The sequence below is a fragment of the Nipponia nippon genome, unplaced genomic scaffold (genome assembly GCF_047370975.1).
Source record: "Nipponia nippon isolate SJK-2023a ecotype South Korea unplaced genomic scaffold, ASM4737097v1 scaffold_8, whole genome shotgun sequence".
In the NCBI taxonomy this organism is placed as follows: Eukaryota; Metazoa; Chordata; class Aves; order Pelecaniformes; family Threskiornithidae; genus Nipponia; species Nipponia nippon.
Genome location: NW_028262402.1, coordinates 48,982,413 through 48,998,027, shown reverse-complemented (window position 1 = coordinate 48,998,027; position 15,615 = coordinate 48,982,413). Strand labels below are relative to the sequence as shown.

The window sequence follows — 15,615 nt, the reverse complement described above, 5'->3', positions numbered from 1 at the left end:
TCAATAGCAGTAAGATGGCCTAGAATTCTGCCTTCCACCTACATAAGAAATAATAGACATACACTATAAAAATAATGGTTAGTGCTTATACCATTACAACATTAATTAACCTATGATTTGTTCAGATTCATTAGTAATGGAAAAGGTTGGGCTGTAACTCATCCGTAAAAGTATTATTAATCCCAGCACTACACAAATGTTGTTACAATGGCTTTTTCATTGCCAGGATACCTTCACTGCAATATAAAGGCAATACACAAGCTGCATCTGTTAAATCTATTTCTCACAAAAAAACTCAGATTATAGCAAGACAGTACAGTAACAGTATTACATAAGCTGTCTTCCTTCTATTCAGTAACGTTATTCTCTAACAATAATCCATGCATGAAGTGAAGGCAGAATATTAACAGAGCAATGAAAGACTTTCATTATGAGACTGCAAGTAGCTTATGCTACCAGGAAACCCCAGCTTGAAGTGGATTAGAATACACAGAAATAGTTATACTCCTGGTTCTCAGAGCTTCTTGATGCATCCACTTTTTATCCATCTTTAAAGATATTGAGTTTGACTCACAGTCAAACTAATCATGATACTCCCTCATGCTACAGACTGTTGTTCCCCTTAGCTACAGAAGGTTGGCTCAGCTGCATTGTCAGCTCCTTTTCTGTAAAAAAGACTTCCTCCCAGTGTCTGATCTCTGTTATAGGTCAGGATCTTTCAACTACCACATCCAATGGAAAACATTTTCAGCAGCTCTCACAGATTGCTAGATGTGGCTGAAACTATAGATCTGAAAAGGAACAAAGAATAGCTTATAAAAATCAGGAGCCACATTGCACATTATTTATGTAAACCCAAGACATGTTGAGTACTTCTTAATATTTTAAAATACCTAAAGTCTCTCTTCTTTACATATACCACCATCTTGCCAGTCACTTCAAGCTGTAATCTAGTAATCAACACACACTTCCCTGTAGGCCTTCCTTTCTGTGCTGAATATTAAATCTCTAGCTTCATAACTTGTTCGAATCCATTCTCACAAACAGGATGATCAACCAGCTTCCATGTTCTGGCTTCTCAAGCATTCCCCCCACCTCCCCTGAAAAAAACGCTAGCCTCCCCCACTCACCTCCCACCACCTGTAACACTCACGCACACGAGCTTCTTTCCTAGCCACTGTCTGGGTCACATCTTGGTTCAAGTCTTCCACTGCCTCTGACAACAAATACAAGCTATTCTCTTAATCTGAAATGTCTTTTGTTACTTTATCTGAACCATAATCTGACATTTAAATTTCCAGCAGGTTAGGGAAGGTGAAATGTCTATATGATTTTCCACACACAAAACACATCATTAGCATAAAACTTCACAGAAATAAGTTGGAACTACATGAGCTTCCCTCATACCCCCAGCAAATCAACGAAATAAGATACATGAATATTGATTTGGTATCTGAGGTACTAAGCTGTGAACATTTTAAACAAACTCAAGTAAGTGATCTTCCTTGGGGACGTATGTTAAATAGGCACTACTAATTATGAGAAATTCTCACTGGGAACATTTCCTAAGAGACACAACCTCAAACTCACAACACTTTAAAAAAAAAAATCCAATCTGTAATAAACTTAAGACGCCTTCTAGAGCTTTAAAAACAATGTTCTTTTACAACCATAGTAGGGAGCTTTTTATTTTTATATATGCACACACATGAGCTTAATAAAATATAGTTTCACCATCTTCCAAAAGGATTTTAATTTTTTTATTAGAATATACTAGTTTTAAACCAGAGCAAGCCCTTAAAGCATGAGATCAACAATTATGAAGATATTTCTAAAAATCTGTTGCAAAAACGATGAAAAAAAATCTCACTAGTACCCACTACTTTATTGGAGTCAAGCTGTTACAAAGCTTGATGTGACAGAACCAGAACATTCCCTTAGCTTTTTAAAAATAAAAAGCTCAAACAAACCTTTGTTTCAATAGAAATGCAGGCATCTGGTTTCGTTTCTCCATTGTCCAAGATATTTGGAATGGAGATACGAAGCCATTTTCCTTAAGCAAGACCACAGATGTGAATCCGTAATGGCATAATTACAGTATGGTAACATAGAAGTTCAAGCTAATGAGAAACATCGACAGAAGTATTTTCAGTTTCTAGCAGTTAATGACAGACTAGGAAGACCATAACCAAGCTCACTACTAAGGGAAAATAATCACAGCGTTGAGTCCAGGATTGAGCATTTAAGTGTTAGACATGAAGACTACTATAAAATTCCAACAAGAGAACTACTTCCATTTAGAATCTGCTGTAATTAAGAACACATTTTGATCGTATCTTGGTCCTCAGTCACAGTCTGGGGATGCAGAGATATGCCAGTATTTCCTGATTGGGAGCACACCTAGCAAGTAGACTTCCACAGACACGTCACATGGCTGCTGATAAGCAGGATTAGCATTATTTTGCATTTCAAAGATACTGTTTTAGCAAGGATCTTATTTTTTAAGCGCTGGGTAAGTCTGTTCATGGGGAAAAGGCTAACACTGCCTAGATCATCTAAGCAAGACACTAAGTCACTTCATGAGACAGAAACCAGCAGGAAACATTTCACAAGCAAGGGCTACTGTGGCTTAAAGGAAGTATTTCTGAGGACTTAGATATTTGAATCACAGAACGGGCAACACATTTATTGATTTCTCAAAAAAATCAGCATGCATTTATTGACTTGACAAGTCACAGGAAGCATGGTAAACAACTGTGTAGAATTTGGTTTTCACCTTTTACAGGACAATTAGCTTAAAGTCACCACCCTCATTTCAAAACCCAAGTTTGCATAGTTTAGTTTTTCTACTTTATTGCTGCAATTCAGTGAAAGCGCTTTTTTATTTGAATTAATTCAATGCTAAAAGTGTAATTTACTAATAAAGTACTTGCAAACTGAGACAAGTAAACTGAAACTGTTACTATGAGTTCTTGCACCTGACTTCAGCCATGTCATGCTCACATCAGGCTGCTGCCTTACCTCAAACCACAGGAGCTGCGCAGCTTGAACAAGTTCCTCCGGTGTTTCCCAACAGCAGTGAGTTACACCATGACAAACATGCTTGGCAAGTCAGACGCAGCCCCACCTTTTCCCAGGCACAAGGAGAACTTTATGTTATGGCTGTAGCAAAGTTTTACCCTGAATTTTATCCTGCACAAGTCAGGATGAATTTCCACTTCCAGAAGTATTTGCTCTAGATACAACCTTAGAAGGCTGGTAGTTGAGTGCTCTTCTATCCTAGCCTAGCTTCTGTTATGGAAGCAATCTGATCTATCATTAACACCAAAGACTCCCAAACATGAAGTTTAGCCCCCACCCCTGGAAGCTCCAGCTATGCAAAGGTCAGACCAGAATTTGAAAAGTCTTCCTTGTGCCCAAAAAACAAGTTCACTTTTTCTCTGGAACACACAAAAGCAATAGAAAGAACATATTCCTGAAACATTCAAATATAATTATTAGTTAATAGAGCTGAAGATGCTAAATACAGACTTCATTAAAAGCCATTAGCAAGTCTATTAAGGATTTTTCCCCTTCCTATACTTCATTCCCCCACATAATTGACATTTTCAGGTAAGTAAAAATCAAAATACTGGGAAAGTATTATTTGACTCATTAAATAGGTACACCCTGGAAATATCTACTAAACACTCCCTGAAGATAAAAATTTAACGTTAGTATCTATTTCCCTCAAGATGCCAACAGCTTGCAACTGTTTTTCAAGGCCAAGCAAAGTTCTCTCTCAAGCTGCACATTTTATGTTGTATTAAACCACCAATAATTATTTCTAGAACACAGATCTATTTCTTAAGTTCAGATTACAAAGTGACTTAGAGCCTATGTAGCTCTGACCTGCAAACACTGGGAATTCACTAATTAAGTCTAAAATGCTCCATTATGCACAGAAAAAAATTTTTAGAAGCCAGTTTTCTACCATAGCAAAAGGAAGATGCTCTGCAGAAAAGCAAGACCTTTTATGATTGTTTAATATTTATGGCCATTTTTTCTTCCCTGCTTTTCTGACAAGAAGCCACACCAAAAAGTTTATTTTATGTTTTTATTGTATGCCAAAGTTCATCAAAGATGAGGTTTTGCTTGTATACAAGTTACTCAAAAATTGTGTCTAGGCAGAGATTCATTAGCAATCTGACTTATTTCAAAGCATAGGTTTGTTCAATCAGGCCACAAAAATAATATTGTGTACAAGCAGTAACTAAAGAGCTGCAGGTTCAAGGAGTTTCCAAATATCACAGATCTTGAGATCTCATCAGGAAATAAAAATAAAATCAAAGCAGTCACAATATAAAATAGCAGCTCCATGTAGCTTTTTCAAGTTTTAACTTTATTCAGAAAGTGACACTTAGTTCAGTTTGCCTCATTCTTTGAAGCTTCATCGAAGTTTTCAACAAGATCTAGAAAAAGAAGAATGTTGAAATTAAAGTTTGACCCACTTTCGCTTTGCCAAACGTTTTGGTTTTTGTTTGGTTTTTTTGGGTTTTTTGATTTTTTTTTTTTCCAAAGTTCTTATCAAGTGCTTATAACATAAAAAACTTTCAGCTTATAAAATACAGACCAAATAAGAGCTTCATGGTTAATTCTTCTTGCTCAACCAAGTAAGTTTTAGATGGTTCATTATAAAGCACAATTCTAAGAGCATTTAACTTCACTATACCCACAACTGGACAAAGTGAGAAAGTAGTTTCTTCCCACCCTTCTTACTGAATATTAAATAACTATCTTAGCCATAGCTATTACTTCTACACAGGACAAAAATGCTAACTCAAACCAACAGTCCATCTAAGCCTCTCATGGTGTCCAAAAATAACGAAATAACCTGCCCACAGAAATTCTGTGACAGTGAGTTAAAACTCTTACCATCCTTGGCCTAATCTTATGCTACACATGTTATCTCTCAGCAAAATTCACTTCCTTTTCCTCCACTGCATGCTTGTTCTTACCTGGAACTTCATCGTCGTCATCTTCACCGGTAGCAAGTGGTGCTTTTCCATCCACAGCTGCAAGAGCAAGTAGTTCAAAAGCATCAGTCAAGTTCACCATAGGCATCTTGACTAGTTCTTTTGCTTTGTGTTTTTTGAAAACATTATCAGTCTGAGCTAAACTGCAATGTGTTATCCAGTTCCTCTGCTGAATAAAAATCTTCAACTAACCAAGGAAGTTCACATTCCCTTTGTTACTGATAATGCTCAAACAGCTCAGCTGGGAAATGAGAAGATGCATGCTAAACCAGTTTACTAGTCACCATCTTGTATCTAGGTATATTGAGTGCCTTGCACAGTAATCATTTTCAGCTACAAGTGCAGAGACTGATTTTACCAATTTCCCTTAAAAGCAGCGTGGTTTATTGACTACTCAGCGTTTCTCGAGATTTTCGTATTTTACATCAGCAAGTTCTAAGGAAAAGAAAGGTTTTTATGATCCTGGGCCTTCAATGAAAACTAAGGTGTAATTGTGAGGCTGGAGGCACACACATGACTAGAGATGCTTAAAGATGCTATTGTTCCCTGGCAAAGTCAGAAGAATATGGAACTGGATGTACAATTTTACACTTAGGTCGTTGAGGTAACCATGTGTTCTGGTCCACATCCCTCCTGACTCAGTAATTTCTTAACCATTCCCATTGTATTTGCTAGAGCTAGTGAGACTTAACCATCTCCACTGTAGCAGACCAATGAGCATCTCTAAAACTGCGGCAGTATAATGCTAAGAATAGATATCTCAGGTCCCTGGATGCCTGTGTCACTACTTTTACTGCTATTCTTGGCTGCACTACCAAGGATAAGCTGTCTCGTACTCTCTATCACCTCAGTTTTATCCTAATTAATCCTTCTCAGATTTCAAGAAAAGCATGAGGAAAGATGGGTTCATACTAGACCTGTGCCCTGATTTATAGAGAACCAAAACAGATGAACGCATAAACTTTGGTCTGAAAGGGCTTAGGACAAGGTCACTGCTAACCCTCCTTTTGTTTTTTAACAGCAGAAAGCTGTTACAGCTTAAGTGCATTGTAGTGTCAAATATGACATTTTAAAAGCAAACCATGTTATTTCTTCCTAAATTGTCTGCATTCTCTCTCATCCTCCAGACCAGACTAAGTTTACTTTAGCACCTGCAAATGCAATCATCACAGACACTTCACTCTTCGATGTCAGGCTTCCAAATCCAGCAGACAAAGCTGAATGGAAAGTTTTGTGCAACTACTCTGGCATCCGCCCAAAGTGGAAAGGAATAGCCATTTACTAGGTCATACAAAGCAAGCAGTTTAAACAAGCTTCCCTAATATTAAAACGGCACAATTTAGCTTATCCAGAATATACGCACCTTGTTATGAGAAGAGAGATCTTAGAGGATCATTTTAAATCCTGCAAGTTTTTTTTTCTTTCAGGCCCTACTACTACCACAAGGAAACCACAGAGGTGACATTAGAAAGGAAGGACCTGAGCTCCATGGGGAAAGAAGCAGTTTACCCCACCTCCTGCAGACTACTTCTAGCAAGATTTTTTTCAGCAGGAAGTTGACAGGAGGGAAGTATCATCAACTTTACGAATGGAAATAGAGGCTGTCTTGTTGGTAGCAAAGCACAGGAAGAAAAAAAAAAGTAACAATCAAGTTCCGAACTACCAGAAACTGGACACAATGATATGCTTGTTCCATTTTCTCTGTATTTAGGATGTTCCGTACCTTGGAAGGAATGGGCTTAAGATACTTCAGAGAAGTCGGAAGACCGTACATACAGGACATGAGGAATGTTCCGAGCATCAACAAGCCTATCTTTCACTCCCAATTCTCACCCTGTAGCGGCAGAACCTTTTCCAAACATCACACACTTAAGTCCCTCCTCTACTTTTCCCACACAGTTTTAGGAAGAACAAGTGTTCGTGTTCTTCTACTAATTTAAGGATGGAATAGGAAGTTGGTGTGTCTAGCTCAATGCTCATGCCAGTCCTGTTCTCTACACTGTTCTACACACACAGAAACTATAACATACTTCCTTACAAATCCTGTGTAATTCCCTCCTAACTATCAAAAAGCCCGTGCAAGAAATACCTACACCACACCTGTGAGGCACAAAAGCAGTTGCAAGACGTCTGTCCTCAAGTCTCTTTCCCCATTATTTATTTTTCCATTCAAAGTGTCAAAACAGACATACTCAAAGTTTATCTTTAAAACCTAGCTCTTCAAGAGTAACTCATCTACCTAGCTTTAATGAATGAGGTATGTAAAAATACGGTAGCCACATCAAGTAAACTACCATGAAATCAAGTTTGGCTACAGCTTTCCAGTCCTAGACCAGCTGCAGGATATACTGACAGGTGCCTCTGCTTTATTTGGTTATACTCGTCATTGGATTTGAGCTATAAATAAGATCTAAGAGTTCCATTTCTTTACAAGCATTTTATAATATGCTTGCAGACAGCAAGAGTGCACTGAATTTCCCTGCTGCTATACAAATAAGTCTCATGTCAGCTGCCAGCATGAAATGCATTCAAGTTTCAACTTACGTTGCTTGGGTAGAGCTTCTGCCAATCTCCTCAGGCTGGTCAGACTGTCAGCTCCGAGCTGATTTAAGATGCTAGGAAGCATTTCTGTCAGCTGCTTTGTCTCAGCATGGCCGGTGACAGTGAAAGTGTTAGCAGCCAAAGATGCCTGAACTTTAGGGTTATTGAAGTGAATGACTGTTCCTTGGTTGGTAAACATATTTACCTGCAAGAAAAAAATTCAGTATTTGAAGCAGTTAAGCAAAATTTTTCAATTTAACAGGAAACTGAAGTTCTTAAAGAAAGACCTACTGATAATTTACAGACAAGTTTAGGGTGTTACTCACCAAGAAACTGATTTTGATACATTTTAAATTTCTATATAGAAAAGTATTTTTTCCCTTTGAAGCAATTACCTCTTCAATTCCAGAAATATTGTTGACTCCCAGTTTCTTCAAAGAAAACTGAAGTTTTTTGTCATCTGCTGTAGCTGTTCTGTGGACAACCTTCTTCTTTCTGCGGGCCGTACCCTTTAGGGGGGGAAAAAAATGGTTACAAATTAATACTTAAGTAGTTCTTCACAAACTCTAATCCTGAGGGCCGTATAACTACTCTGCAGCCATCTACAAATCAACTTAACATACAAAGTTCTGCTTCTGTGTCACAGTGCACACAACCCCACCCCTCCAACTGCACTGCAGCAGTCTTTCCATTGCTACAAGGCAAGCTTGCATGTCTGTGAGAAGTGTAAGGTTTCAGGAAGCAATGCACCAGAGAACACTTATTCTACAATTCTTATAGGGATCCTGCAGCATCTTAGAAAAGAAGATTTTCAAGTTTACCCTTATCTGTTATCATAGGCATAAAACTGAAGAATGAGCAGAGTTTTAGGTAATTTCTGAAGCTTATGCATTTTTCCTTAGATCACCTCTCTTAAATTGCAGCCAAATTTTTATAATAGTCAGAGGCCATAAAGTTATCAACACAGTAACAAATGAATATGAGAAAACTCTAAATGCTCAATTTTTATTCCAAACAGACATCTCACATCTGATGGACTTACACATACATATTTGAAGAACACTTATTTTCCCAAAATATTTTATAAACATGTTTTTTAAAAAATACTTCTACGTATTATTCCAGACCCCCCCTGTTTAGAAAGCAAAATAAGCAAAGGTTAAGTTCCCCTACAGACACAGAGCTCTAGATTTCTCCAGGGAAATAGTTGTCCCATATTAGAAGATATCTATACCTACGAAAAAGCAGAAAGTGTCATTCTATACTCCCTTGCACAATCATAAGGCTTCAGTGAAATCTGACATAAAATGTCCAGGAACAGGTGAAACTAAGCTCCTTTTTGACACACTGTAACTACTAATCTAAGTCCTCCTACTCCAGTTGCCCATCTGCCACATGCTAGCAATAAGAATGTGTTGCTGCCCAGCTGTATAAATGGCTGCCATACCTTTTGAGTTAACTGGTAGAAGTTAGAAAACTGGCTGGACACTAACAAGTAATCATGTCTAATATAATCTAGTTACAAACAATGAGGAATGTTAATGACAAATTCACATGAAACTAACACTTGGAAGACTACAGCTCAAAAGTTTAGTCATTTGTCTCGAAAGCTTGATATTCATTCCCTGCTACGGTCAGGTCAGCACACAGAGCAATTTGAAAACTACTAATATAATAGAACTGGCTTTATTTTAGTACCCTGACTACTCAGAAATTGAGCTACATAAGGTACACATGAAGTCTCTCTGGACAAAAGACCTCTCAATAAATTTCAAAAAATAATGTTTTGAATCAAAGGCTATGTAGGAACATGTACTTCCTTTTTACCCATATTAAACATAGATATCCAGCTTCAGATAATTTGAGTTTAATTTAAACGAACAGCTGTTGCTTTCATCTCCACAGATTTAAGCTTCTAAAGATTACAGGTTTTTACTAATGAAATTCTATTGTGATCATGCTGAGACATGCTGTTCACACCCCTTTACCTCTATATTAAAGAGGAGTGGGTAAAGCAGGCCACCAATGGAATACTACAGACTCATCTGCCACTCCTCTAAAAGGTTTGGAAGAAGAGCCATGACATTTACCTGCAGCGATATTCTACACAAAAATCTCAAATTTCACCTAACAAAGTACTACAGTAGTCCTCCACCTAAGCATAATATTTAGCTTATTTGTAAGATCTGCAGCATTGCAACATCACGAAAAATCTTCCAGCAGAGGCAATGTGCAACTTTTTCTCACAAAGAGAAGTGACTCTTCCCCCTTTGCCCCCTCCACACCCATCTCAATTTATATGGCGGCAATGCCATAAAGAATCCCAGTAATAATTTCCAGTTAGCTAACAAATTCAAAACGTCAAGTTCAGGCATTCAGAGTATTTCACAAGCCAATTTTGAAACTGAATGACAGCATCACGAGCATATTTTAAGCTTTGCTTAATGTCTTGAAAAGAGCTGTATGAACCAGAGAGCTGCAAGAGCTGTTATCTGAATGCACGATCTCATGTGACAAACATTAAAAGCCTCTATAGTCAATACACACGCGCTGTTAACATGCACACAATCATCAATCTAATACAGCAGTTCTCTGCTTAACTAGTAACCCATGCAAAGAATACGCAAAATCACCAAGCCAGTTCATTACTACATTAACCCCGAGTTAAGGCTACCTAAATCTCCACCTAAAGGAAAAAAAAAATCAACACAGAAATGAAAGCTCCTGGAAACGCTGCCAGCAAGAGTTCTGTTGAATAGTTTGTATGCTAAAATATTGTGTGGACGCATCCCCAGGTATAAAAAAATCACTAACAAATTCTTGCCTGAAAACTGACACTGTAATTAAGATGTCTACTAGCATATGACTATATTCAACATACTTTTTTATTTTTAGATTATAAGTACTCGCATAGCTACATATATTCAGATGTTGCAATAAAATAAGAAGGTCTTCTGAGCATGTTACTCTACAATTACAAGAGTATGACAAGTACAGAATTTCCAGCTTTGTCCTAAAAGGCAAACACACAGCCATGGGCATCTTAAAGATTTGTGACAAGAGTCTGGAACGTAACCCTCTACAATCTGTTACGAAAACTATACCCGAGCTCACTTGCTGGAAGGTCTACTCACATCAAATCCTACGTGCATTCTAAAACAGCCGATACAAGACTACAGGCTGCAGGTCTGCAGTAAAATATAATAACAAATCCAAACAGAAAATGCTGGAGGTTCAGCTACTATGTACTGCTTCTATCGAACTGACTCTAGAGATCCCTGCAGCAGCACAGCCTCCCCTGACGACAAATCAAGCCGAGAGTCCTTCGGGCTGCTCCCCATCCCAGTTTTCGGGACCCCTGGTGCTAGGTTTGGTGTGCGTGCAGAAGCACACGCAGTCCCCAGGGCAGGGTGGGGAGGCGGCTCCTACCTTGCCACCGATGCGCACTTGGGCCTGCAGCTTGGCGAGCTTTTCTTGGTTCATGATTGTTTCTTTCATCTGCGGAGGCAACAAGAGCGCCCATGGAAGGCGGGTCAGGCGGCAGCCGCCGGCGGGACGGGCAGCAGAGCGGGTGGGCGCAAGGCCCTCGCTGCACACCTCCGCACGCCCTTCGCCGCATGGGAGCTCCCCAGCCCCGCCGCCGGGGCGGGAAGGGGTCTGCGGGCGCGCAGGGCCGCGGAAGCGAGGCGAGGCCGGGCTCCCCTCAGGCCCAGCCCGTAACCGCCTTCCCTTCCCCCAACCACCACCGATCCACAGCCCCCAGCCGCGCAAGAACCTCCTCCCAGCGCCCCCCGCCGCCCCGTCCGTACCTTCCCGGGGCGGGAGCGGCGGCGCCGGAACGGGAGCGAAGCGGGGGCAAGGCGAGGGCCGCGGGCGGGGCGCCCAACCGGCAGCAGCACGCGGAGGCGAGCGAGATGGCGGCCGGAAGGAAGGCAGCGCGCGCCGCACAGCGCATGCGCCGCTGCCCGGGCCGGCAGGGGCGCCCCTCCGCCGCGGCGGGGCGGGGCGGGGCGGGGCGGGGCGGGGCGGGGCGGGGCGGGGCGCGGCCTCCTTCCCCTCCCTCCCCGCATCCCCGCCGCTCGCAGTCCCCTGCCGCGGACGGGCCCGTCCCCGATTATCTGGCACTACCTGTGTCATTTTCTTCTTCCTCGAGCACGCGTCAGCGTTGTGTGTTCTTGCTCGTGTGCCGCAAGCCTCCTCCTCCTCCCCGTGCCGTGATTTTTCTTCTCCCAGCTGGCCCCCCCCGCGCCTCTCCCCCTTGCCCCCGCCGCCCGCCCCGCGGGGTGGCTGTGGGGTGAAGCTCCCCTGCCCCCGGCCGCCCTTGGCAGGGCCCAGCCGCTGAGGCTTTTTTCTTCTCCGCGGGGCTGCCTGTCACCTCCACCCGCGCGGCAGTTCTTGCCTCCTTTTACTGCCCTTCCATCTCGGGTGTTCTGTGCGTTGGTTTTGCGTCCTCCCTTACGTGACCAGGCTGCCCGGCGCAGCTGCTTTCGGCCGGCCGTGGAACACGCCCTGCCCGCGCGCCCTGCTTCTCCCAGGGCTGAACAGCCCGGCAGGCAGCGGTGTCCTCCATCACTGAGGTCTTAACGTGCCCCTTTCCCATACTGGCTGTCTTTGTGTTACCTGAATCCTGTTCCGAGAACCAAATGCACACCTCCAAGGCCCTAACTCAAGCAGTTGCCGCTGCATTTGAGTATTTGTGAACCCCGTTCCTCAGCCTGTGTTCCTCAGGGCAGAGATCTCTAGATTCATGGTCTACAATTTCAGTCCTCTGCAGGTTTACTAACGAGTTTCCGCTTGCCCTCCCTGCGGAGCCTGGCAGGACTGATCTCACGGTTACCAGGAACTGGCGCGTCTGGCTCCAACAGCCGTTCTCACCACGCGGAAAGGTAACCAGTCTTTGCAGGGTCCGCACCTGTGTTGCACAGCACGGTGCAGGAGCAGATTTATGGGGGAAGAAGCCAGGCGTTCCCATCAGTGCCACACATGCTCCCCAAGTGACGCAGGAGAGGAGAAGCCACGTTGCTCCATGGTCCTGCCCCATCATCACCACAACCAAACCCAATGGGCCTCCTGGCGTCACTAGAAATACTACTGACCTTAGCATCTCATCCTGTATTTTAACGCCTTTTAAACCTGTTCTTCTCTGGAATATCCTCAATAAACCATTCCCTTTGTTCTTGTTTCTGTAAGGCTATGTTAATTATTAATTTATGCTTCATTATTGATTATTGTTAACGCTCCCATATTAGTAATTCCCGGAGCCAAGACTTTGCCAAGGCAGTACTTTTCATGTGTGTGTGTAAATTTTATTTGCCCTTATGATATCTTTTCACTATACTCTGGCTGAGTGTTAATTTGTACAGACGAATTTGATCGCTGTGAAAATTGAGACTTTTGTAATTAGTGAAAATGAATTATAAACCCGAAATTACTCCATCTGGTGGTGACAGAAGGTCTCGGGGAGGTGAAGATTCAAAAGCTGCTGCTGAAGAGCAGCCGGTGCCTCCCAGCAGACTAACATCACAGTCGAAAATTAGAGGATGATCAAACAGCTATAAAGGATGGCGGAGGGACCTGCAGAAATTTGGTCCAGCCTATCTGTAAAATTGGAACAGTGAATCAGTTTGCTCAGAAAAGAATGAAAAAGGAAAAAAAAAAAAAAGCCTGTATACTGTATCTGAACTACCAAACCCAGTATCTAACTTAGAAGGAAGGGAACAGAACAGGTTCAGGGGAAGGGGGCATCTGGGGAGGAATTCGGGGAGGACAGAGTTTGTTCTAAACTAAAAAGAAAGCTTATAATTTATTCTAAGATGAAATTGTCAATGTACCTGCAGCAAATGGGAATAGAGGCAAGATGGAAAAAAAAAACAAACAAAAACAAAACCAAAAACTGAATCACTGGGGGCTATTGAAAGTAAAAGCAATAAATACTTCTGCTTCATATTTATCACAGTCTGACATCAATATGTAAGAAAGATTTCAGAATTACTAGGCCAACTGATGATTACAAACGTGCAAAATGTTTTAATAAGCTGAAATACTGAAGTGAAAATGAGTCACAGAAAGATTATTCCAAGATAGAAGCTGTAGAAAGTGCCGCCATCCCAGCTGTCAGCCTAGGATCAACTGGGCTGGAGGTATGATCTCATCATATTCCCTCATGTGAGATTTCGAAGGCAAATTATGCTGAAAACCACATCACTGAGTTGTATCAGGAATCAACTGAAGCAGTTCAAAAACTGCAGTTCAAGGGACTCTCTAAGATTTAGTTACATTTCCTGGATCAAACAGCAAATCTTCAAAAAACAAACTTTGCATCAGAGAAAAAGTATTTTAGAATGCTAAAATAGTATTGGCTTGCTTTCTCCAGTCTTTTTTGTGTAATTGCATAATAGGAAACATAAGCCTAAACCTGGATTTAGTTGTAGCTGAAGAACTTCTGTTGAGAAATGAAACAGATCCAAAGCACTGAAATGGAGCCTGAGCTCAGTAAACATCTTTTCAGTTCTGAAAACAGTGAAAGTTAGGATCTCAAAACCATCAAAGAGTATACATTGCTAAAGCGAAGTTCATTAGCTGCACAGAAGCATCATAGGAGTGGAAAAAGACCATTAAAATGGTTACTTGGGAAAATTGTCTCCTAAATTATGCGGAAGTTTAAAGGCAAAAGAATGCTGTTTGCTGTCAAAACGCCAGTGGAAAAGCTGTCCTGAAAGACATGGTCAGTGCTGCATAAGTAATACCAGAGTATGTTGAGAAGAGGTGTTAAGATAGTATCGTATTCAGGAAATGAATCACAGGTCATAAACATAAGCGATCAGGTTAAAGTGAAGTAATATTTGTCTTGATTGCCAGTGACCACAAAGAACACATATTCAATGTATTTTCAGGCAGTGAAGGAAATCTGTCTGATACTCAAAATCTCATCAGGAAAGGTTTGTTAAAAGAATGACGTATTCAGCACTCAAGAAAGCAGAAGTGTATGGCAGATCAGCAGGGCACCACAGGGAACAATAACGTTATCATTCCTAATGTAAATGCTCCAGGACATAACAGGAAAAGCGCTAAGTTATTTGGAAAAATATGCGTATATGTTAGTAATTTAATGGAGGAAAGTAGCGGCATTATAGGGTACAGGAGCAAAAGTGCTGTGAGAGATATGAATAGAAAAGAAACCATCTCTGGAAGTCTAGACATAAGACTCACAGAAGAGTTCTTAACTTCTGAAGAGATACTAAATACGTAAACATTGAATGGGAGCCCAGGAAGATTGAACTTAAGTGCAGTACTGTTTTCATCTCATATATTACGACGTTGTAGCACGTGCCGGTGAGTTGTATGGAGTAATCCATAATAGACTTCAGTGTCAAGTAAGAGAGAGCGCTCCTCAGCAAACGGTGTCCTTTTCTCACCATGCCTGTAACTCTTAAACTCAGCAACCCAAAATAGCTGGGCTTCAAGCCACATCACAAGCCTTTCATGAGCTGTGGGATGCCTCTCTCTGTAACACCCCACAGAGGCCGGCCAGAGAGTAGTTGGAGAAGTGCTACATGAAGAATCCCCTGCCTTCACTGAACATGGTTCAAACAGGCTTTGCCAAATACTTGGGAGTTCATGTTACTTGGACTGGTAAAGGCTCGCCTAGAAAGGCTTTTGTGTTAGTCTTCATTAACAATGAAGATCTTGCGAGAGAATGGGTAAAAGTCAGAAGTTACCATATTCCTCCCTGGCTGTGTGTGAAAAAGGTGGTACCTTAAATTTATGCAGAGGTGTCAAGAGATTAAACAAACAGATTATTCCTGTAGATATCCTATACACAGAATTCAAGAGAACTGGATCATTTAAGCCATGATCACAGAAATGTTTTGACCCCTGCTAAGACAATTCGTTACAAGTCAGAAATGTTGTTAAGACATGACCCATAATCAGCGTAGGCCCACCCGAGGATGGCACACTAAGCCCAGGATGAATCAGGACTAAATTTGACAGACTTTAGGTGTGTAGCTGTCAATGTGCCACCTTTGACTAATGCCTTGGCAGCTGTGAAGGTCCGATT

At 41.4% G+C, this 15,615-nt stretch overlaps 1 protein-coding gene across 3 annotated transcripts; it reads right to left on the bottom strand.

The window, feature by feature from the left end:
• Nucleotides 1–4,360: 4,360 nt before the first annotated feature.
• Nucleotides 4,361–11,540, bottom strand: BTF3 (basic transcription factor 3). Of its 3 annotated transcripts, none has more exons than XM_087742090.1 (6): nt 11,377–11,540; nt 10,986–11,054; nt 7,952–8,065; nt 7,560–7,761; nt 4,998–5,054; nt 4,361–4,451 (listed from the first exon to the last, which is right to left on the bottom strand). In XM_087742090.1, the coding sequence occupies exons 1-6, from the start codon at nt 11,509–11,511 to the stop codon at nt 4,405–4,407; spliced, it is 624 nt and encodes a 207-aa protein (XP_087598216.1). In that variant the 5' UTR covers nt 11,512–11,540; the 3' UTR covers nt 4,361–4,404. The 3 variants fall into 3 exon arrangements, with proteins under 3 accessions (XP_087598216.1, XP_087598215.1, XP_087598214.1); XM_087742089.1 differs by having other exon boundaries at nt 11,366–11,523; XM_087742088.1 differs by lacking the exon at nt 4,361–4,451 and having other exon boundaries at nt 4,930–5,054; nt 11,366–11,523.
• Between the last annotated feature and the right edge of the window lie 4,075 nt (nt 11,541–15,615).